The 23,579-nt window shown below is 44.8% G+C and overlaps 7 protein-coding genes across 7 annotated transcripts; 6 read left to right on the top strand and 1 right to left on the bottom strand.

Moving 5' to 3' along the window:
- Positions 1–667: 667 nt before the first annotated feature.
- Positions 668–2,070, top strand: GL218_00711 (NADP-dependent alcohol dehydrogenase 6; the record flags this gene model as incomplete). Its single annotated transcript, XM_033577146.1, has 4 exons — positions 668–738; positions 908–1,032; positions 1,099–1,747; positions 1,818–2,070. The coding sequence occupies 4 exons, from the start codon at positions 668–670 to the stop codon at positions 2,068–2,070; spliced, it is 1,098 nt and encodes a 365-aa protein (XP_033441580.1).
- A 2,945-nt stretch (positions 2,071–5,015) lies between these two features.
- GL218_00710 (uncharacterized protein) lies at positions 5,016–5,468 on the top strand (the record flags this gene model as incomplete). Its single annotated transcript, XM_033577145.1, has 2 exons — positions 5,016–5,159; positions 5,208–5,468. 2 exons carry the CDS (start codon positions 5,016–5,018, stop codon positions 5,466–5,468), a joined length of 405 nt encoding a protein of 134 aa, XP_033441579.1.
- Positions 5,469–6,552: 1,084 nt separating this feature from the next.
- GL218_00709 (uncharacterized protein) lies at positions 6,553–7,165 on the top strand (the record flags this gene model as incomplete). Its single annotated transcript, XM_033577144.1, has 3 exons — positions 6,553–6,687; positions 6,752–6,772; positions 6,848–7,165. 3 exons carry the CDS (start codon positions 6,553–6,555, stop codon positions 7,163–7,165), a joined length of 474 nt encoding a protein of 157 aa, XP_033441591.1.
- A 1,143-nt stretch (positions 7,166–8,308) lies between these two features.
- GL218_00708 (uncharacterized protein) lies at positions 8,309–9,249 on the top strand (the record flags this gene model as incomplete). The annotated part of the gene is made up of 3 exons (XM_033577143.1): positions 8,309–8,380; positions 8,462–8,514; positions 8,616–9,249. 3 exons carry the CDS (start codon positions 8,309–8,311, stop codon positions 9,247–9,249), a joined length of 759 nt encoding a protein of 252 aa, XP_033441592.1.
- A 3,488-nt stretch (positions 9,250–12,737) lies between these two features.
- On the top strand, positions 12,738–14,025 carry GL218_00707 (uncharacterized protein; the record flags this gene model as incomplete). The annotated part of the gene is made up of 3 exons (XM_033577142.1): positions 12,738–12,742; positions 12,815–12,912; positions 12,980–14,025. The coding sequence occupies 3 exons, from the start codon at positions 12,738–12,740 to the stop codon at positions 14,023–14,025; spliced, it is 1,149 nt and encodes a 382-aa protein (XP_033441423.1).
- A 2,104-nt stretch (positions 14,026–16,129) lies between these two features.
- GL218_00706 (Acid phosphatase-like protein) lies at positions 16,130–16,459 on the bottom strand (the record flags this gene model as incomplete). Its single annotated transcript, XM_033577141.1, has 1 exon — positions 16,130–16,459. The coding sequence occupies one exon, from the start codon at positions 16,457–16,459 to the stop codon at positions 16,130–16,132; it is 330 nt and encodes a 109-aa protein (XP_033442070.1).
- A 4,737-nt stretch (positions 16,460–21,196) lies between these two features.
- On the top strand, positions 21,197–23,209 carry GL218_00705 (uncharacterized protein; the record flags this gene model as incomplete). Its single annotated transcript, XM_033577140.1, has 1 exon — positions 21,197–23,209. The coding sequence occupies one exon, from the start codon at positions 21,197–21,199 to the stop codon at positions 23,207–23,209; it is 2,013 nt and encodes a 670-aa protein (XP_033442073.1).
- Positions 23,210–23,579: the final 370 nt, after the last annotated feature.

The following is a 23,579-nucleotide window of genomic DNA, read 5'->3' as shown; positions in this document are numbered from 1 at the left end:
TTTAGTACTTTCCTACTTATTAGTCTTGGCATTAACTCCGATACAGTAAGCCCGATATATGGTAAGTCCGACACTTATCTTAGTGGGTAGTAGCGAGTTAGATGTATGCGTCTATTAAATTTTCACGGTATCTGGTGCTATTGCGACCAACGATTGCTAGTACAATCACTAGCCACAATGTAACGGTGGGACCCCCTACACCTTTCTTTAGTGGTATATGCAGATTTACACCATTGATTTGCTTACACACTACCATTTCTTGTTCTCAGGCCCATACAAGAGATTATCTAGGTAGATTCCATTTATTCGTAGGGTAGCTACACGTAAGTACCCAAGTAAGTAAGTATAATGTATGTATGTACAGCGATGCATCGTAACTTATATCCACCGTTACCTCCACTTGGCGTCATGGATTATGAATCCGCAATCGGCTTTTTTGGCCATGGAGAGATTAAAGTTCGAATGTTAATGGGATGAGCCGGAAGCGACGTGGCCGTTGTTTCCCTATTTAAGTGCCACCTGCCCTATAGCTTGAGCCATAATTAAAGATCGAGTATTTAATTTCACAATAAAGGAATTTTCATCTCTTTATCTCTTTATCCCTTCCTCTCTTCATCTCTTCACCTCAAGCCTCATAATTCGCTACTGAATCAACATACATTTCAACATGGCAGAACAAGCAAGCCCCAAGTTTGAAGGCTGGCTAGGCAAGTCCCCAGATGCCATCAATGGAAAGATGTGAGTAATATCAATAGCTTTTCCGTCATCGTCTAGATTGTCCCTGTAGCTGTTTATCCCTCCCGAATGGTAGATATACACATGGAGGGGATTTATATTCCCGAGGCATATCCGAAATACCTGGAATTTTTATCAAGTTATATAATCACTGACACTGATTGCTAAATAGGGAATGGGGAGAATACGAGCCCAAGAAATGGACTGAGGATGATGTGGACATAGAGATATCACACTGCGGTATTTGCGGTAGTGACTTACACACATTGAAGTCTGGCTGGGGCCCGACTCCCTACCGTACGCCCCCCTTTTTAGTTATTTCGGACTAGTTCGTTTGATTTTTTTTCTCTGACATCATCATAGCTTGTGTCGTGGGCCACGAGATCGTCGGCAAGGCAGTACGTGTAGGAGCGAACGTGAAGCATGTCAAAGTTGGCGATCGCGTTGGAGTTGGTGCACAAGCAAGAACTTGCCAGAAGAGCACCTGCCCGGAATGCTCGAACGGCTTGGAGACCTATTGCCGAGAAGGCTTAATCAACACCTACGGCTCCATTTACCCGGAGGGAGAAGGCAAAACTTATGGCGGCTATGCGGACTACAACCGTACAAACGGCCATTGGGTCTTCAAGATTCCGGATGGAGTTGATTCAGCCAGCGTCGCTCCGATGCTTTGTGGTGGCATTACCGTGTATTCGCCCCTAAAGCAAAATGGCTGTGGACCAGGCAAGACAGTGGGAATTGTTGGTGTTGGCGGTTTGGGTCACTTTGGTATTCTTTTTGCCAAAGCCCTGGGAGCCGACAAGGTCGTGGGTATCTCGAGAAAGGAAGACAAGAGGGAGGACGCACTGAAACTCGGTGCCGATGAGTACATTGCTACGGGCGAGGAGAAAGATTGGGCAACGAAGCACCAACGAACCCTGGACCTCATCGTCAGTACAGTGTCTCATTCAAAGATGCCTTTGAATGAATATCTTGCTCTTCTAAAAGTAAGGGGGACTTTGATTCAAGTTGGGTAAGTTTGTCTCCATTTCACCTTACTAATTCAATGATCGAACTCCGTTCAAAACTAATTTGTCATGTAGCGCCCCTGATGGAGGCGAGCTTCCCCCCGTCAATGCATTCCAGCTGATTTCGAATGGAAGCAAAATCGGCGGTAGCGCTACAGGATCCCCTTGGGAAATAAGAGAAATGTTGCAGCTAGCAGCAGATAAGAAGATCAAGTCTTGGATTCAGGAACGACCTCTAAAGGACGCTAACCAGGCGATCATCGATATGGAGGAGGGTAAAGCCCGTTATCGATACGTACTCGTAAATGAGAACTTTGGCAAGCATTAGATGAGCAGTTGATTTGCGGAGGCGTATAATAGATAGATGCTGGTGATCTCGAACCAGTTAGAGCAAAGCGATTCATTTCCAAAAAAATAAATATATAATTATGCTACTATAATAACCGTCCCAAAGTCCAAGTGCTGTCATGATATTAATGGAGTTTAGTCAGGAATAGGAAGAGATCTAGGCTAGCGGGTATGCTGAGATAATTCAGGTCGAATTGGCCTGAGCCTTTATAAAGCCACACCTAGCCACATATCCAGCCACTCAGCCACATACATTTCCTACTCCAAATTCACTACTACCCACCACTCAAAGATATATATGTATACCCTCATTTTTACCTGTTTGCTAAGAAAATAAAAATATTTTTTGGATCGGATAGATCTCCCATAACATATATCTACCCCAAGCCAAATTAGGTCAGGTCCAAGTCAAGTTAAGCTATTAGCTAACTCATCAAACTTGTTAATCTAGGCGCCCAGCACCTTTGAAAGATGATATATAAAAGGCAAACATTGATAGATTCATACTACTATACGGCGACTATACGGCGACTATACAACAGTTTCACTGTTGCTTCTAACATTCACTCTACGTATAATAAACATTAAGGGTTCTCCCCGACAAGTAGATAACTATCGGTTAAATCTGTTTAATTCTGCTACTTAAATAATACCCATTCAAAAAACTATTTGATTGATTTTACTTTTTCTTAGATTACTGTGATCGATATTAAGTAGCAACATAAATATAAAGCTATACAGCTTTTCTTTCAGAATGTCTTATTTCATCGATATGTCCTACAACCATTCCGTTCTGTTATATCGCGCTTCAAAGCCATCAAATAAAAAAAGAAAATAACAACTAATACTTAATATTCTAGATAATATAAATCTACCGGGACACGGATGTGTTTTAACTCCGAGTTCCTCCGTCTAAGGTTCTAGTCAATTCTAATCCTGTTATTTTAGCTGTGCGTTTTCCAATTCACATGAGTACCTAGGTACTTTGCATTAAATCAGCCCTACCGAATGAATTTCACATTAAATATTGCCTAACCGAGTATGAACTTGTGAACGTAAAAGAGTCTAACGTGAATATTAGTTTGGTTTTCGCACATACCCTTTTAGCTATGTCTATAGGTAGAGACGATTCTGTTTTAAGCTATAGTAAGTCCACTTGAGTCAAATAGAACTTTATCCGTTAGGTAGTTGTCATTACATCTTACATCATATTTCCGTCTAATTATACTTAACTCTACCAAAGAAAGTAGCTCTTTAGGACAAGTAGTTAAGCTTGTAAGTTATTCTTTCGTCTTGAACGGAACACATATATTCGAGTGTCTCATAAACTGGCAGGTTAGTATGAGTTACTACTTCTAAGAAGACCGACTTTCTTTTCATACCAGAAACCTCAGAGTCAAATAAAGGTAAGACTCTGGAGTTATTTCGTTTGTCATCCTTCTGTTTTGATGGCTGTATGCCAAACACCACATCGTCAAACTCGCTCCTATGCTAGACTATTGTTTATTATCGTCGAATTGTTGCCGAAGTTGTCGGCGTTGTCGGCGATGTTGACACTGTCAATTCTCCCACTTACACGGCGATCTGGCATATATAACTTACATAACCGCAACTCTATAGCGGCGACTTGCAACTGTGGCAACTAACAACTGCGGCGACTTGTAACTCTATAGCGGCGATTTGAAAGTCTATAGCGGCGACTTAGACGTACGTCTGTTGAACTAGACAGCAAACTCGACAACAAACTCTACGATCTAATCTGGGTAGTACCCGCCTTGCTATTAAGATCTGGGTACCCGCCTTGTCAGTGAGGTCCATGTACCCGCCTTATTGGTGATATCTGTACCCGCCCTGTTGGTGAGATCTGTACCCGCCTTGTTAATAAGATCTGTACCCGCCCTTTCAATGAAGTTTACGTACCCGCCTTTTTAGTGAGGCCTATGTACCCGCCTTGCTAGTAAGATCTGTACCCGCCTTATTATTGAGATCTATGTAATTGGAAACTATTGTTTCTTGGTTCATGATCACTGCGTCCTCCTTCCCACTTGCGTCCCAATCCCCTCACATCTAATTACTTTCTCAACACACCACACACTCAGGGCCAACCACTTTACCACCTTCAACTTCTGTCACTTGACTACCACTACAACGAAACAACTTTCATATCAGATTCTAAAGCTGGAAGCTTTTATTTAGCACCACCGAGAAATCCACCGCAACAAAACCATTTTCGCTCCAAGTAAGTTTTATAGCATTTTAGCATCACCCCCCCCCCCCCCTGCTTCATCATTCTACGCCTTGATCTCTGTTGAGTGTCTATACGAGACCTTTCTCGCAACTTTCCCACTGCCCCTTGCACTTTAGCACTCATGACTACTCCTTCGACCCTATGATTTCCCTCTTCAATCTGAGACATCGCCGCATCACTCATCCAACACTACATCCCCATCCAAGTACAAACACTTTCGCAACCGTCAACCTACGCTCATATCAGTTTACTGATATAATATACAGCTAGGCCGCGGCATCTATCTCTCGAGAGTAAGTGAAGATCCCTGTATACCTATGTGTCCTTGAACCCCTACCTTACCAAGCGTAACATATATTTGTCTATCGCCTTGGACCTCCCCGCCGCTTCTACCCCATCCCCCCCTTTTTGCTGCGACATGGTCCCGGGCATATTCCTCATCATCACCATACCTCAAGGCTCAATCTTCCCTCTATCCTCCTCGATTTCCATCTATGAAGCAGTCAGAGAATCGAAGTGATAAGATATCCTCGATTAGCTATAGGCTACACTCCCGTTACCTACCTACTCTTCCTCCTAATATTTCCCATTCAACATGAACTAACTGTTGGATCTAGTACAGAATCTACGACCAACCAAATCTCCACCGCCAAGCCAACTGTGCGCAGACAGAAAAAATGCCGTCCAAAGACGTCAACGTACCCAGTGCTGGTGACCAGAAGTTTGTCACAGCTCTCCTCAAGTTCCTTCCCACCGGCATAGATATTGACTGGGACGGACTTGCCCAGGAGCTCAATCTGAAGAGCACAAAGATTGCCAAGGTATGATCTACTGTTAAATTCATATGATTTGATACTAACCAATTAAAGACCCGATTCTCACAGATCCGACGTAAATATCAGCAGGGAGAAGCAGCGGGTGGCTCTCAGCAAGCCAAGACTGCCAAAGTCACTAAGCCCAATAAGGGCAAGAAGGCCAAGACCGCTCGCAAGGGCCAAGACGAGGATGAGGATGATGGCTACGACGATGATGAGGAGGATGTGAAGTCCGCTACTAAGAAGGAGCTCAAGGACGATGCCGAGGGTGTGATCAAGATCGAGGATAGTGACGATGAGCTTATTGATACTTAAGGCGACCAGTCGTACTGATGTTTCCCTTTCTATCAACCTTAATGGCCGGTGTCTTGGGGATGGCAATGGCATTGATGGCCTGCTGGCTCTGGTAATGATCTTTTACGACAAAGTAAACGAATCTCCATGACACAAATCGCAGGGAGGATCTCGAGTTTATTTCGCGATGCACTGAGTATTATAGTTTACATACTATATCAATAATGGTTGTTTTCATCATAATTACTTTGCTCCTATCGCCATTACTGAACCAAGTGATGCTAAAATTCAGACCCATGCCTTGAGTACCTAGGGGACTAATAACCCAGACCTAGTAGTAGAGCTATCCTATTTCATAGCTACTGGGCCTGTAGACGAGCAAAAATCTGGGTTTGATATGATCACTAAGTGTGTCCTATCTCATTAATATTGTCCAAATCACTCTGGGTTGAGTGCATATTTTCGAGCCCCGTTTACCTTCCTGAAGTTGTATCTCATGTACCTTTTTCCTCTCCTTCCCAACATCTAGAGCAACTGCCATAATACATGTCTCTAGGTATTTCATGCATTCACCTGACATCTGGCGGTGGGGTATTTTGAGAAAGAGCACGACTAAGCAGATACCTAAGAACCCTTAAGAGCCCTAAGACCTGCGCGAAGTACAGGGCATGAAGCCACTGTCCATTTTGAGATTAAGAAAGTGAGCAACTTCCCTCAGGCAGACAAATCGAAAACACTTTCTTCTTTCTTTCATCAAGGTCTGAAGAAATTTTTTTGTTTCCCTTTTCCAACAACCAGGATTCTCTAACACCTTTCCAACTACACTTTTTGAATTAGGTAATCTCCAAGTACTACCACAACAATTTATCAAGTACCTAAGTCAAAGTAAGTAATGGCTCTCGTTAATATCCTGTCACTTTCAGTTTTACCTTTTGTCTTATTTCGTCAATCGATTCTCGATTATTGTCGAAACTAGGCATCTTTGTCTCGACTAAAGGTAAATTTATTATTCTTTTGGAACCCATCGCTAATATTAAGCAAGATGTCAAACGAAAAAATTGATTTGGATAACGGAACGTCCGTTACCAAAAAACAAGTAGCCACGATGGTGGCTATCTTCAACAATGCAAGTAGAGACTTGCTTAAGACCGTGGATTGGACCGCGGTAAGCATTGAGGCGGGATATGCTTCGCGTTCTTCTGCTCGTGATGCGTTTACCAGGCGCTGTGATCGCGTTGGTGTACGTAATTCCCTATGTACCTATCTATGAAAATGTGCAAATTTACTAACTTAATCTGTCTTAGTGGCTTCAAGGCGGAGTGACTGTAAGTCAAATTATCTATGTTACAGCTACTATTATTGCTCAACCTAAACACCAACTAACAAGTTGTGTTTCCTAGATTCTTCCTGTTGCTGGTGCTTCCGGTGCTTCCGGCGCCGCTGCCGCCGCTGCCCGCTCCTCCCCCCGGTCCTCCCGCTGCCGTGCCGGCTGTGGCGCCCGCTATCAACCCGGTCCCCGCTACTGTACCCACCACCGCACCGGCCGTTGCACCTGCCGCTCCGGTCCCGGTCCCGGCCCCTTATCCGACTGTCCCGGTCCCGGCCGTTCCGGCTCTTCCGGCTCCTGCCACCTCGGCTACCCCGACCACCCCGACCGCCCCGGCTGCTCCGGCTGCTCCGGCTTCTCTGGCTTCCGCGCTGCCGAGCGGCCATATTAGAGGAATGCTTCATAGACTTCGTCAGGGTCGCGTTTCAAAGGAGTAGTTCTTCTAGGCCCTAAAAAGAACTCTAGATATGATCTTTCTTGTGTACTTTTAATTTTCCCAACGCCTGTTAGCCTCGTTGTTCAGGCCTTTACTAGTTGAAAGAAGTTTGATATGTTGGCTTGAATCAGCCTTAGAGAGCCTCCGTATGTATCTGCTAGATAATACCAAGAGACCTCTACCATCGAAAATCGATACATCATAAATTATTGCAGTAAATGATGCAGTCTTCGTAATGCTACGCCTCGGAGTCCGGAGCAGCTCAGTACCGAGTACCGAGCACTGTTTAGCTATACTAAGCCTCTTGAATTCAGCTGATAGGCCTCCTCCTGTTCATCTTTAATAGATATACTACTTCCTTTACCTCTATTGCGACCAACATATTCTAGTACGAATGACAAAGGCATTTGTAGTATGAAATAGATGGATCTTTGATATGCCACACGACAACATCTGAAAGATTAAAGCTCATTTTAAGTCTTATCTTTGTAGCTACTCTTGAAGTCTCGTCTAAGATAATTCACGACACTCAAAGATTAGTTTCTGACAGTTCACCATAGTACAGTAAAAGAATTTTCATATTTTAGCTGCTTGTCCCGACATCAACTGTCCTACAGGATCCCCAAGTGTGTCTACCATCGCGATATATGCCCAGAATACTTACTTCCACATACATAGACGACTCTAGGACCTAGTACCTTCCAATTTGATCCTCAGTTACTTCAGTATTAGCTGAAGCTTGGGTCATTTCCTGATATATCCTGTCTGACTGCATTTTATGCGGGCCTCCTACACTGTGGCAATAACCACCCAACAACTATCTCCTGAAAACAAGTTGCAACTTCTTCGAAAGTAGGCTGAGTACAGGACCTACTTCCTTCCAAGTAGCATTCACAGAAAAAAAAGCAAACGCTTCCACTACTTGATCAAATTTCTCGACTGACCTGTCAATCCTAAAAACCTATCCTCCCATCCATCAACTTCAACAATTTTAATCATCACTCCAACTCTCTTCACACATAAGGATTTCGTACTTTACCTTCAAACTTCTCTATTTGATCCATCTAACCTGACAACCTCACGTCAGCTACCGACAAGATGCCTGCTTTGGACGTGGATTCCCAATTCAAGTTCCTCATCGTGTGCATCAAGCACTCGACTGCTGGAAAGGTGAGAGCTACCCTTTTAATGATTAACTAAATCTTTCTATACCTGATTTACCTCTCAATTGAATCTTACTGACTTAAATAGATCGACTTCGGCGAGGTCGCCAAAGAATGCGAGATTGTCTCCAAGGGCGCTGCGTGAGTACCTCCCCAGTAACTGTCATCATTTTCTCTATCTTATCTTACTTCTCGCTTATCCTACCCCGTTCTTCTAAACTAACCGCGTTCCTACTTTTCAGTGCCAAGCGATATGAGCGTCTCATGAAGGCCCACGGCATCGGCACCGCTGGTGGCACGGGAGGCGTCAAGAAGGAGTCCAAGGACAGCAAGGACGGCGTCAAGACTCGCACCCCCAGCAAGAAGCGCAAGCTCGCTGCCGTCGACGAGGACGCCGGCGATGCTGATGAGCCCGTCAAGACCGAGGTCAAAGGTGAAGTCAAAACTGAAGATTCGATCGCCGTGAAAGCGGAGCAGGAGAACGGTTGTGGCGCGACTGCTGCTATACCCGGTGTCACGTCTACCAACGAGGCACCGCCGACAAGTCAGCCTGACATATCGCCTTCTACCAACGCCCAGAATGACGACGACGACGATGAAGTCTTAGTCATCAGTGCTACGGAGAGGCGCGATGATGGCAGTAGCGTCCCGGTCTACGGCAGTGGTGGTCATCATCACTCGTATTCGCATCCGCACTCGCCTGCTCCAATCATTCCGGGGGTCCATTCCTTTGATTACGGTGCTAACATGACGTTCCCCCAACAGATGCCGATGTCGACGACGACGACAAGGATGCCCTCGCCGCATAATTCCCTTCCCTACGGATTCCCCTCTGGCACATGGATATTCCCTCATGACACACATGGATATCTTTAGGAAGCACCAGTCCCTCGTTATTACCCCAAGACACATCATCATAACCTCTCATTCTCTTTTATCGCAGTATGTACTTAACATAATATTCTATCATATCTTCATTCGCTAATAAGATACAGGTAGGAATGATCTATGGTACACACAAATTAGGGATGGATACTGGGTGGATTTCGGCTGGTTTCGCAATCGTGAGGGGGCTCTTTTGAGAAATATCGTCGTTCGTAGCTTAGTTTCCAGTGTTTTATTAACACTCGACCAGAAGATAGACTCTAGTCATTAACAGAGTCTCGTTGCAATCATATCCAGTACTGGTTTCTGACTATTGTGACCCCCTTTTAACCCCCTAATGCTTATGTAATCCAAAGAGCTCTAAGGTAGGATTGCACAGAAATCCCAGTAAGTTGAATAATTACTTCGAAAGGGATGAGATTGAAACCGTCTTCTAATCTTCTCTGTAGCAGCCCTGATTCTAGTTTTGGTAGATAGATGCATCTAGGGGGCATGAACCGAGGATATTCCTGAACTACATGTTGCAAATGCTATTTTGTTGAATGGTCTCTTTTCGTTGACGATATGAGACCCAATGCCCTCTAGTCATTTCAGTGATTCTACATAGTACACTCTAGCTCTTCTCTAGGAAACGCCGTACCTAGTGAGTGGAGGCATTTGTGTTATTTGTTAAATATTTCCATGCTTCTGGATTCTTCCATCGATAGAATCAAACTTGGAGTGTTAATAACAGGACTGTCTCAGAGCAAACGTGTTGTTAGGCTAAGTGATGGTCAGAATTCTCAACGATATATTACTCCATCAGGGTCCCCGTCAACTGAAGTGGCGAAAACGAACACATATTTCTAACTAAAGTAGTTATATAATTTATACATAACGGCCTTAAAGTATGACTCTTATCGTTCTTAGAGTGAGTTTTAGGTTGTTTGTTATAGTATTATTTCGTCGCTCAACTGTGATGTCTCTACGGTGGTCAATAAACTGTGATGAGGAGCATTGAGCATTGGCGCTACGAAATCGAGACACAGTGGAAGGACTATCGAGTCATAGGACGCTAGCAGTAGTTTTACACTGACAGGAACATATTAGATCTTCTCCATATTTATTGCTAATGTTCTTATTTTTCGATCGTATATGTACCTAAGTACATGCAGATCCTCCCTGAATCAAGACCAACAGGGTACCTGCCTACCTAATGCACGTGCCTTCGTACCACCACTAGTGTAAATGACCCGATCACATCCCGAGATCTAATCAAGGGATCCACATTTGTTGACTGTGCAGCAGCAGGTGGGTCTCTCCGCAATTGATTCGACTGCACGTACCCTCACTGACAGGGAAGTTACAACTCGCTAGAGTGGGGCCGTGCGCCAAATTCAACGTCAACTCACCGAGCCGCAATATTCTCAGTGATCCTCAGAGTCATAATCAGGAGGTACTTGGGTACGAACAGGCAACGTACAAACGAAATATACTTGTATGTATGATACACATAGCTGATTTTCAACTTGACTATCAGTATGTGGTGATCTTGATTTTTTTACAGTACTTCGACACTAATACTTGGGGAATTTATCATAGTGCTTTCTAATAAAATCACTGATCTTCAATATCCTCGTCAGCTACAAACACCAGCGGCGTTATATAAAATCATAATAATTCTTGACTCGACATGAGAAAACTTTTTTATTTGCCCTTTAATTAGTTACCTAGTATGAAGGCTACTAGAATCTTGAACCGGATTTTAGATCTACTGTAGCTGTAACAAAATACCCTCCTGATCTTGTAAAATATTTTCAGACCTAAAGAAAAAGTAGACACCTCATGCATTGATATTTCATAGTAATTCGTATCCCTCTAGTTCTCATAATCACGTTTAAGGAATAGATCACGATATACTGAGCGTTCGGCTTTAATCAGTCTTTCCGCATTGCATTACTTGGATCAAATAAATCTTACAAGTACCTAAGTATTTTATATTGATTCTAGTGATTTGTTGAATCGATTGGCTATGAGTAATACACCCTTGGTAAAACATCAAGTCATATTGTTCAAGTCATATTGTTGAGGCATGTCAAGAGCCCGAGGTACGTTCATGTGTACGTACCCCAGCTCAGATGTTTGATCTTCTATAATCAGTCAAGAATCAAATCATCATATGCACCTTGATAGGCAAGATGATCCTAATTAGTTAGGTACATAGGTACGGTTGCAGGTGCGAGATCAGGTTGCCGGTTGGATTCAGGTCAAAGCTTCTTCTCGATCTGGCGGTTGATAGAGCAAACAGGCCGGAATTACAGACTGATGCAGCTGCCATAAATAGATTTTTCTAATAACCTAAGTGATTCATTTGATTGCAATCACCCGGCCCCACACCGCCTCGAATCTGCCGTCTCCTTAGTGATATATTTTTTGCCTCCACCAGCCTTCTGAAACATAATCTTCTTCCACATCACAGCAACCCAACAACTCTTCTAGTTACCGCCCCACCAGTTGTGATAACAATCTACTGTATCAATCAGTTCTCTCCTGCCAAGTGGGTCTGTATTGGTAGGTTTGTCACAGCTCTTTCAACCTTAGTATCATCCTTTCCAACCTCCTCAAGTACAACTGACTGTACATCCTTTTCCAACCCCACAATTCGTTCAATCAGCCTGCTCTGGAGACATATAAATACCAGACCAGTTCCTCTACCATTCCTAACTTTTTTCTTCCTTCACTCAACACACTTCACTCTACTCTGAAGCCTTCACTACCAAGCCTTCACTATCAACCTTCAACATCCTTCTTCAATATCTATCTTCACTACCAACCTTAACCATCTATCTTTACTATCAGCCTTGACTATCAAGCCTCGGCTTTCCAACCTTCACTATCTTGACAAGTCTTCTTCAAGATTGTCAAGTCCAGTCACTGGTTCGTCTCACAGACAACGGTAAGTCAAACTTCCCTCCACTCTCCCCAGTCTCCCCAGTTACCCATCACTTTCTTCTACACAACCCAACCCTACCCCCACCATATCTACCCTCTTCACCATTTTTCTACAATTCTTCTCAACTTCAATTCACACGTCCCCCACCAACCTTTCGCACATCCACCCTCTGGTAAGTGCACAAACATCCCCACTTTTATCCTTCACTTACCTCACTACCTTTCCTACCTCAGCAACCTTTCCTCTACCCTCTACCTTCTACCTTCTACCTTCTACCCTTCCCATCTACCTTTTCCCATTTACAAATTATCTTCCATCATCAAACATCACCTTTGGCAAAATTAATCACCGCCAATATTTTTCAATCACTCAACCACCCCACCCCACCTTACTTCCTTACATTCATCACACACATACACAACACATAAACATATACAATCAATCATCATCCTTCATCAATTCGCATACACTAACCCATCATTATAGACTATTCAATCAGTCTTCTATCTCACCTTGACCTACCTGTTCATTTACTAGAACAGTTACAATGTCGTAAGTTAATTTTCATTTCTTATTTCTACTCTATCATTTTCGCATTGACATCTAACTAACTTCAATCATCAGGCCTCGCGGAGATAACAAGCGAGACCAGGAGGTTCCCCGAACCCCCGATTCCGGTATCGGAATGGGCCACGACCAGGAGAATGGCACCACGGCTAATGGTAAGTAATATTTTGCAGTCCCTTCACACTTATAGTTATAACATCTCTGCTTACACATGAAATCTAGCCGTCAACACTGCCCAGAGCGGTACGGTGGCGATCCAGCGTCACGGTGTCACTACCACCTACACCCTCAGCCAGATCACTGCGATGGGTGCTGCGCTAGACCGCGCCCGTGCTGAAGGCCTCTTCCCGGCCACCACCGCTGCTAGTCACGATGTCCATGCCATCACTAGCGATTACTTTCGCTTTGTCCAGCTCACTGCTCTTCGCGGTACCGCTCCCCCTGAGGAGTGGAACCAGATGCGCCATGTGGTCCAGCTTCTTGTTGAGATCACTCAAGACATTCGGGCTCGTGATAAGGTCGCAGCCGAGAAGACTGAGCAGGAGCGCGTCCAGGCTCATGTTGCCAACATGATGAGCGGTGTTAGTGCCGAATCTAAGCTCTACGAAATTGTCAAGCATGCGGTTACTTATGCGATGAACAATGGATCCGGTGACGAGGCTGCTAGCCTCACCGGCCAGAGCATGGCTACTCTCCTGAACGGAATTCGAGGTGTCATCAGAGAGATGGCTGGCCAGGGAACTCATGGAGTCAACGATGTTAATGTCGAGACTGTTCTTGAAGAGGTGTTTGGAATGATTGACTTCGCCCTCAGCAACTTTGTTGGCCCTCTTGACCAGAATGTCAACAACCTTGGTGGACATGTCCAGCAGATGGGTGGTCAGCTCCGGACGGTCAATGGACAGATCGAGCATCTCAATGCAATCGGTCAGCACGTCAATGCTATTGATGGTCATGTTCACTCCCTTGGCAACAACCTCAATGCGATGGGTACCCTTCTGAACTCAACCAATGGCAATGTTGTCTCTCTCAACACTCAGCTTGGTCTCCTCCAGACTATTGTCAACATGCTTCCTCGCATGATTTCTGAGGCTCTCCAGCAGATGCTACCTGAAGCTCTTCATGGTGCCATTGGTCCAGTCATTCAGGCCCTTCAAGCTCAGCTTGGCACTGCCTTGCCTACCGGCGCTGCTCAAGGCGCTGAGCAGCAGTCTCGAGGAGTGAAGAAATTCTTCAACTCTGTCAAGAAGCTGTTCCGAAAGCGTTAAGTGTATTATTGGCCTCCCGCATCAAGATTGTCATCAGGGATATTTCCGTCACAAATTTTCGTGACAGCCTTAATACTCTACTTCTTCACTTTCTATCCTGTTGATAGCGAGTAAGTTCTCATCACTATATCCAATGACCCTCAACACAGATTACTAACTTGCCACAGATGCTTTGGTGAGGGCCCCGATCGCGGATCTGTATATGTCGGAATTGCGGCATAGTTTCGGTGTTGACAGGGGGTTCTGGAGTGGGATGCATGGATCTATCGGACACACTGGTAGATATGAACTTTTGGGCAGAGGAAGGAATTTGGAGTAACTATGACTCCTGGTATATATGATGCTGCACTTTGGCAGTAGACAGATATATTTCTTCCCCCAATAAATACCCCTCCCCCCAATACTTATATAATTTGAGCCTCCAGTGAAGTAACTTCATGCCTATGTCGTAGGTCTTCTGACTCCATTCCCACATCTTAGCTCTAAGTCAATAGTACCCTCCAATGATCATAGATTCACTCTAAGTGCATATTGTATATTACGACCCGTACCCATGTATTCCATAGGGAGACTCGACATATTTATGATTCACGTTTCCTTGTTGTTTCAATCCTACCTGATTATAATAAAAATGTGACCCTATACATCATAAGTTCTATCATAGTGCAATGCGAAGCTGAATGCCGGTCTATGACAACTCCTAATGTTACTAGGGGACCCGTCCGCTCCCAGTCACGCTGAGTGAGGTTGTTAAAATTAGTAAGCTACTCGAAATACCTCATGAAGCACACTTGGAAGGGATACTGACGTTCTCAATCCGAAGCGATGCTTTTGGGGAAAATTTTTGTTCCTCGCGCATTGTAGTTTTTAATTCTCTCTAGTTATCCTGTGTTCCGTGCCTTTAGGTATCAATCTCAGTGCACTTAGAATGGCTAGGAAGGGGGTGAGACGTCTTTAGTTACCTCTAAGAGCATCGCTGACGCGAACTAGGGTCTCTTACAAACATCACAAAATCCTTTTTCTTTTTGCGTGAGTAACATCGTGGCCTATCTATACGATGCTATGAATGGTCGTGCTGACCTCTATTAGTTCACAAAAGCATACAGCTTATTAATTTAATATAGGAATAACGCGTACGGTTTCGCTGCCTTCATTCGAAATATTTGGAAGAAGTGCATAGCTACGGTGAGACATTTTACCTGGTATCTTCTCCCACGAAAAACACGATACTAATGAGGTTATAGAGGCTGTCCTGGTCTCCCCTTAAAGCAACGCGTCATCTCTAAGCATAGCTAACTTTCAGCACGTCCGTTTCTACTCCTCCTATGGTACAACATTACCCCGACAGCCGGCGCGTGCCGCTCCATATGTTTGAAAGTAGCATCGCTTCCCAATAAGAATATTTAAGAGACAAATCGCGATGGATTGAACATTCTGAAGGACGAAGACAAGCTCCGGCGTCTAGGGAGCGAAGATAGTATATTGCGTAGACTCCTTATAGTCGGGCCTCTAATTCTCCTAGATATACGGGAAACGATACGGAGTCTGGTAGGGAGACCGACGTCTGGTCCTAGTCTAGAATGTATTGAAATGCCGACATCACATTCATGTCTTGTAGTTGGTAAGTATTTCTAGTCCAAATTACCCAGTCTAGAATATGGTAAGTTACACTATGGACTATCGGAATATTTGGAGATTAATATGCTAACGAGTCCTCATAGACACGGTACGAGATCTTGCGCATGTAAAAGCCTTCGCCGACACTACTATTCACAATATCAATCCTATTTCTTCTAAGATCCCTCCTTCCCTCACGAATTTATGTACGCCTCTACCCCTGGAAGACCAGACACTCGCGATCTATCGACCTTATAAAATCCTAGAAGACAAACGCGTTCGGTAAAAAGCAGGTTCTAACCTTGAGTTTCCCTTAAGACAAATATACAAAAACATATACTACACACAGGGCTCGGAAGCCAAGACAGAACTCAGATAAGCAACTATATACATTAATTGTCGATTTCCAGAAATATAGCTTGCTAAATTGCAAATATACGCGAATATGATCCCAGGCCCCGCCAAGAGTATCATTACTCCAAGCAACTCAGGAGGCTACCCAACTTCGTAATACAACGGCCTGCTTATCAGCTGATGCGGTCGTCTTATCCGTCGAGTCTCCAACGCTGACGGAAATATGACAGCCATCAGCATTGATCACGCTTGCCTCCGTCGGTAATCTGTCGGTACCGCAGGTCTCGACATCGCGCTCGGAGAATACACCGGGGTTGATACGGCTCAGCACCACGTGAATTTGGCCGGGTGTGCAGTCTCCCTCGACCTTGGGGAAGTTGACGTTCAGGACACACGTCTTCGGGGAGGTACGCACACCAGAGGCGATTAACGCATTCGTGAACTGCGTGGCCAGTTTTCGCATACACGGCGCTTCGCGTCTCTACAGGAGCGTCGAAACGCAAGTCTGCCGGAGGAATCGCCAGAGAAGGCGATTGGCCGGATGCCGACGTCGTGAGTCGCGTAGGTGGCTATGCCAACAGTCCCAGAGAAGGGCACTTCTAGAAACAGGTTGCTTCCCACGTTCGGCGGCCCAGAGACCACGAGCTCAGGGGCTTGTCCGTTCCATATGAGGAGCAAACTTTTCGACTCCAAAGCGAGCGGAAGTTACCGGAAACGAATTTACCCCGTTCAATCGTGGGTTCGTCGCATTATTACCCACGGTGCCGCTGCCCGCAGGGCAGCTGTTGAACTCACAGGGCTGAGTACGTGGGGATGGTTCCGTGTCAGAAGATCCTAGTTCATCTCTTTAGCAACGCCCTAGTTAACCAGATTAAGTTCTTATGGGAGCTTACCTGTACCAGACTTATTTTCAGCTGGTGCTGACAGAATACATCGTGGCCAGCGTTGTTGAGTTCGTCGTTCAGGACCCGAATATACTGCTCTGCCCAACCATCGTCGTTTGACTGGAGGATACGTATGCCGTTGGCGCCCAGGGCCAGCAATACGGATGACAAAGTTGGGCACGCATTTTGTGATGATGGTTTAATTAATTAATGAACGACTGAAGATTTCCATCTGATTAACAAACATGGGGCCAAAGGCTCATTTAAATCTTTTCTTGCATTAACACGAGCCGCATTAAGAAAGTCTCCCGTTAGCTATCGACCCTGACATTCCCCGGACTTTTATAATTCACTTAGCAGCCAATCACAACCCTTGACAAGAAGCTATACCGAGCAATGAAACGGTAAAACTGGGACTGAACTGGATGCCCAGCCTCTAGTCCCCGCCGTCCCTGTAAGATCAGCCACACTTCACAGCCAATCTTGTGGGGCACGTGGGATCTGCAACGCGCCATAGATCTCCTGGGAGGGAGAGGAGGCCGCAAAAAAGCCACCAGTCCCATCCCCAGCAAGGCAGGTCCAAAAAAATGCCAAGGTGTCGCTGTCGCCCTCGCGAAACCCGTGTTCACTAGACTTTGAAACTCGTCTGTCTAGTGGGAACAGGAGCTTGCATGTGATGTCAATAATACTGCTACAAGTAACACTAACTATGCAAAACTATTGTCTGGAAAGTCTAGTTATCAATAATAGATTCGGTGATAAGATCATGGTAGTAAGGTTAGCTCTAGGTACGTACCTCTCGCGAACTGCCCGAGTTTACGAGGGATATTGTCTTAGGGTCTGGTTTACGAAGTAGGAAGTTCGTCTGTGCGCGAATTTTAGGCATTTTTATTGGGTGCATCCCTAAAATAAGTGGAATTTTCCAAAGTCCCCACTTCAATCTTTTTCTTAAAATACGTATCTTTTTCCTTCCGAATCCCTGGGTGCCGAGCCCTTCTTTTGGGTGCCGAGTCCACCTTTTGGGTGGGTGAGGGTATTGAGGGTGAGGGTATTGAGAGTGAGGGTATTGAGGGTGAGGGTATTGAGGGTGAGGGTATTGAGGGTGAGGGTATTGAGGGTGAGGGATTGAGGGTGAGGGTATTGAGGGTGAGGGTATTGAGTGAGTGTTTCGAGGGTGTTATAGGTAAGGGCTTCGGGCCCTTTTCCTGGGTGCTGAGGGTGCCGAGCCCTTTTCCTGGGTGACAAGTTCTCCTTTTGGGTGCCGAGCCGTGGGTGAGGGTATCGAGGGTGAGGATATCGAGGTCAGGGTGCCGAGCCCTTTTCTTGGGTGCCGAGTCCTCTTTCAAAATATTCAATATATTTAACTATATAACCTCTGTAAACTCGGGCTATTGTGGCAGCCCTCTGGGGTGCCCTCCAGTCCAGTCCAGTTATTGTCTTAGGGTCTGGTTTACGAAGTAGGAAGTTCGTCTGTGCGCGAATTTTAGGCATTTTTATTGGGTGCATCCCTAAAATAAGTGGAATTTTCCAAAGTCTCCACTTTCATCTTTTTCTTAAAATACGTATCTTTTTGCTCCCGAATCCCTGGGTGTCGAGTCCTCCTTTTGGGTGGGTGAGGGTATTAAGGGTGAGGGTTTCGAGGGTGTTATAGGTAAGGGCTTCGGGCCCTTTTCCTGGGTGACAAGTTCTCCTTTTGGGTACCGAGCCGTGGGTAAGGGTATCAAAGGTGAGTATATCGAGGTCAGGGTGCCGAGCCCTTCTCTTGGGTGCCGAGTCTTCCTTTTGGGTGGGTGAGGGTATCAAGGATGAGGGTATCAAAGATGAGGGTATCGAGAGTGAGGGTATCAAGGTCAGGGTGCCGAGCCCTTTTCTTGGGTGCCGAGTCCTTTTTCAAAATATTCAATATATTTAACTATATAACCTCTGTAAACTCGGGCTATTGTGGCAGCCCTCTGGGGTGCCCTCCAGTCTACGCTAGGTGTGTCACCTTCTATATGCGGTAAGTGACACGGGAGCGGCATCTCGGGCACCCGGGAGGAAAGAGTGGGTGCTATCGGAGACAAGTGGAGTTAGCCACTCGGTTTGTGCCGTCACGGAACGTGTTTAAATTTTTCCTCCATCATTGTCATCTTCATTGCTTTTATAAGTTGTTTAGGTTAAGGGTAGTTAAAATGTAACATGTACATTTAAAAGAGCAACATTAAATCGGCAATAGGGTGGCGTAATATATCAGCAGTAGCCACATCATCCAGCCAATAATGGGAGTCACATGGGAGGTACATGTATTCCCATACAATTTTACCAATGCCAACTTTGCCAAATTTAATAAAATATCCAATCTCTAAGATGCACGCCCTTTTATTAAGCAGCCTCATATTTAAATATACATATACATAGTATAGTAATTTTTAAAGATCCAACATAAGGGCATCCTTGCGGTGCGCCACAATAGCCCGAGTTTACGGAGGTTTTAAACATGAAAAGTTATAAATATAGTCATTAATCATGTATCATTGCCGGAGACGGCGTTGCGCGCCGTCTCCAAACCAACAAGAACCTTGAATATACAACTTTTCCTAAAATTATTTAAACCTAGGCTTTTGTAAAAAAGGATACGTATTCTGAGAAAAGACGAAAGTGGGGGATCTAGTAAGACCAGTTATTTTAGAAGATGCACCGAATCAAAACGCTTAAAAGCTGCGCATAAACGAACTTATATCGTGAAAAAGTCTCGTAAACTCGGGCACTCGAGCAAAATTTGACACAATAAGCCCTTCGTAAACTCAAAGCATATAAGTAGGTACTATGGAATTATAAGATAATGTCATATTGTATTGTAAAAGATTTTAATATCCCAGTTTCAACTAATGGAAATCATATATATACGTTTAAACATACAACAATGATGACAGGTACTTACTCTTGGTTCATCCCACATTAAGTGCGGCTATTACCGATATATTGCGTCCTCACTACCGGAAAAACACTTAACGCTTAACGCGCGTAACGCGCCGACCGCCGACCGCCCTCCCGTCATCAACGGCACATGATCACCTTACAGCCCTTATGTGTCGAATTTTTTCTATAGCTTAAATAGGAAAATAGCTAAATGGGCAGTATCTAGTACGTGTACAACTAAATTGGAGGGCACTTCCCGGGAAATATAAAGAGTTGCCTAAGGTTTACACCGCACCATTGGTATTTGTCGGGTCAGTAAGCTTGATCAGTCAAATAATAGCTTGACCTGACTTAGACCTAACTTATCCTGGCTTGAGTAAATCTTAAAAAAATTTGGTATACTTTTAAGGCTTTGTGATTGGTGTATTTAAAGCTGACGTGGTTAAAGTTGTGGCTTTATGAAGGCATTCAGGCCAGTTTAACTTGGAAGCGGTCAAATCTATACGATTATTTAACTTGACTTACCGAACTTACTATATTGGGTATTGTGCCATTATTAAATATGAGGATAGATTAAACTATAAATGCTTGCCCTTTACCATTTCATACCCTTTAACGAAGGCACTATACGCATTTTATATAAACCCGTTATTGGTAAATCTGTTCCTAAATTTACGCCTTAATTATTTATAAATAGACAAGATTTTGCCTCTTTTCTGGTCAATTTCTTTTATTTTTTACTAATTCCTGTGAAGAAAGAAAAAGTTGCATAATGTAATAAAGCATGTCCCGAAAAAAAATATTGTATGGCATAATATCCTACTAGAGATTACTCCCCGGGTAACACAAAAGCCCAAGGTCTACACCGCACAATGTTATTTTACCAATAGGATCTGAAAGACCGCCATATAACGATCAATGTTAGAAGGGCTGAAATGATGACATGCCTCTTAATGTTAGACGCTAGTGGCTTTACAGGTTCAGCGAGGCCATCCACGGCGTTGAATACGCACAGATACACATATCAAAACATAATCGTGTAAGGCGGGAAACGTTTTGCATAAGAGAGCAAGGGATATAAAGGGATATATCCCAAATAGGAAATTTTTACTCGCATTTGACACAATATCGTAAGGTAAACCTTAGGTAAACTTTAGGCACTCGAGCTATTGTACAACCCCGGGGGTTGCCTCCAGTAAGATAAGTCTGAATAGAGACAAGCCCACAAAATGGACATATTGCCGCTGTCGGGGGAGATTACCTAGCTACCTAGATAGCTATCCTTTATTCATTATAGACGCCTATAAATACTTAATACTAATATCACTTCTACTATCGAAGAAATAAATCATTCTCATAAGTTCTATATCCTTTCAAGCAGACTATAGGAAGGTAGAACATTCACCTGGATCCTCAAAATGGCTTCAGTCGATTTCGTACGTTTTACTCTTTCACATGGAAACCCTCAAGCAGTCATCTTGCCCGCATGGCTGCAATCTTTTATTTCGTCACCCCCCTCTGAGGCAGTCAAAGTCACGAATACTCCCATCGCAAACGTTACCAGTGCAAATCATATTCAAATTGCTATTGTCGGCAGTGGGCCACGCGGGATCAGCACCCTTGAACGCCTCCTTGCGTCTGCACCGGAGTTACACACGTCAAACCTGACAGACGCACAGCTAACAGTCCATGTCATTGATCCGTGGCCGCCAGGGCCGGGCCGTGTATGGCGCACCGACCAACCGCCTAACCTGCTGATGAATACCCCAGCATGCCAGGTGACTCTGTTCACTGATGAGACGGTAACATGCTCAGGGCCGATACGACCGGGTCCAAACTTGTACGAATGGTCTAGCCAGAATAACATGGAAATAAATCCTGACGACTATCTAACACGGTCTCAGCACGGTTGCTATCTAGCCTGGTTCTTTGGCAAAATACTAGAGGGAGTCCCAACAAATGTTAACGTCCAAGTGCACACCGCAATTGCTCTTTCCCTCGACGATGAGCCTTCTGGCCTTCAGACTCTTACCCTATCTAACGGCCAGACAATATCCGGACTCTCTGCTATAATCCTAGCCCTAGGTCATCTACCATTGCTTCCAAGCCCTTCCGAGCAAAGCCTAGTCACGTACGCCGAGCAGCACGGCTTGCATTACTTTAGGCCTTCTAGCCCAGCTGACGTTAATCTTTCCCCAATAAATCCGGATGAACAAGTTCTCTTACGCGGTCTCGGCCTCTGTTTCTTTGACTATTTATCATTATTAACAACGGGCCGTGGGGGTAAATTCGAAACTACTGAATACGGCCTACGGTACATCCGCTCGGGCTACGAGCCCCTTCTATACGCAGGCTCTCGACGAGGTATTCCGTACCACGCCCGCGGAGATAAACCGAAGGGCGTTTCCGGTCGCCGAATTCCAGTCCATCTTACAAGTGATATTGTTGCGCTCTTTCGTAAACGCGTTGACGCTAGTAACCCTCTGGACTTTATGAACGATATATGGCCGCTGATCTCTAAGGAAGTTGAACTAGCCTACTACGAATGCTTAGTGGGCCAGGAGAATACCGAATTTCACAATCGGTTTCTTGCTGCACAACAAGAAAAGACTCATACAGATGCCCAAGCCTACAAAATCAAGGCCCAAGTCCTTGACGATTTTAACGTCCCTACCAACAAACGCTGGTCCTGGGATCGCCTCTCACAGCCACAGGGTGGGCGCAATTTCACGGCGTTTGAGTGGGAGTCCTGGCTGATCGCATATCTGCGCTCAGATGTCGAGGAGGCTATACTCGGGAATGTACACGGACCGTTAAAAGCGGCGTTGAATGTGATGCGAGATCTGCGTAACGATCTGCGAGAAATTATAGATCATAACGGATTGTCGGGGCACTCACACCGCAACCACCTGGACAAGTGGTATACACCCCTTAACGCCTTCCTCTCTATAGGCCCGCCTCGACAGCGTATTCAAGAGATGATCGCGCTAATAGAGGCGGGAGTGTTAGTCGTCCTTGGCCCGGAACTAAGTGTTCGGGAGGAAGATGGGGCGTGGCTTGCCCAAAGCCCTAAGGTGTTAGACCTGACAGTCCGCGTAACGACTCTTATAGAAGCACGTCTACCTCGACCGAATCTCAAGCACACGGCTGATAAGCTCCTTACAAGTCTTCTGCAAAAGGGCCAATGCCGACCCCACACCATAGACGGCTATGAAACAGGGGGACTAGATGTCACACGGAGCCCGTACAATTTAATCGATTCCCAGGGTCGAGCGCATAAGCGACGGTTTGCTCTTGGGATCCCAACGGAGGGTGTGCATTGGATCACCGCAGCTACAGCTAAACCAGACGCGAATTCTGCCTTGCTTCGCAAAACCGATGCTGTGGCGCGAGCTGCGTTATGTTGTGGAAGGGCTGATGTCGAAAACTGAAGGCAAAAGAGCTAGAGGAGGTATTGCAATAGGGCTAGCAGTGGTTTCTTCTGTCAGGGTATAAATGGTACTAGAATGAATTAGATATGGACATATATGAAATAAATATATAAAAGGCGTTACAACGCTTTCGAACAAGAGTAAAAAGTTAAGCGTCAATAGATTTATATTATTACACAGCTATTATGTACATATCAGTTTTGCTGCTGTTTCTACTCTACGTGTGACAATCATCAAGGGGTATCTGACAAATACCTAGAACAGGCGCCCCAAAGTAATCTTCAACTTTTATAATTAACTTAGGTAAGGCCTTAGCTTAAATTGTGTAATAGACAACTATATAAAGTCTGATCTTCTTTTGTCAGAAGGA

This window comes from Daldinia childiae (assembly GCF_008694065.1).
Source record: "Daldinia childiae strain JS-1345 chromosome Unknown Scaffold1, whole genome shotgun sequence".
NCBI lineage: Eukaryota > Fungi > Ascomycota > Sordariomycetes > Xylariales > Hypoxylaceae > Daldinia > Daldinia childiae.
Note: the sequence above shows the minus strand (reverse complement) of the source record. Positions and strands in the feature narration are given on the sequence as shown.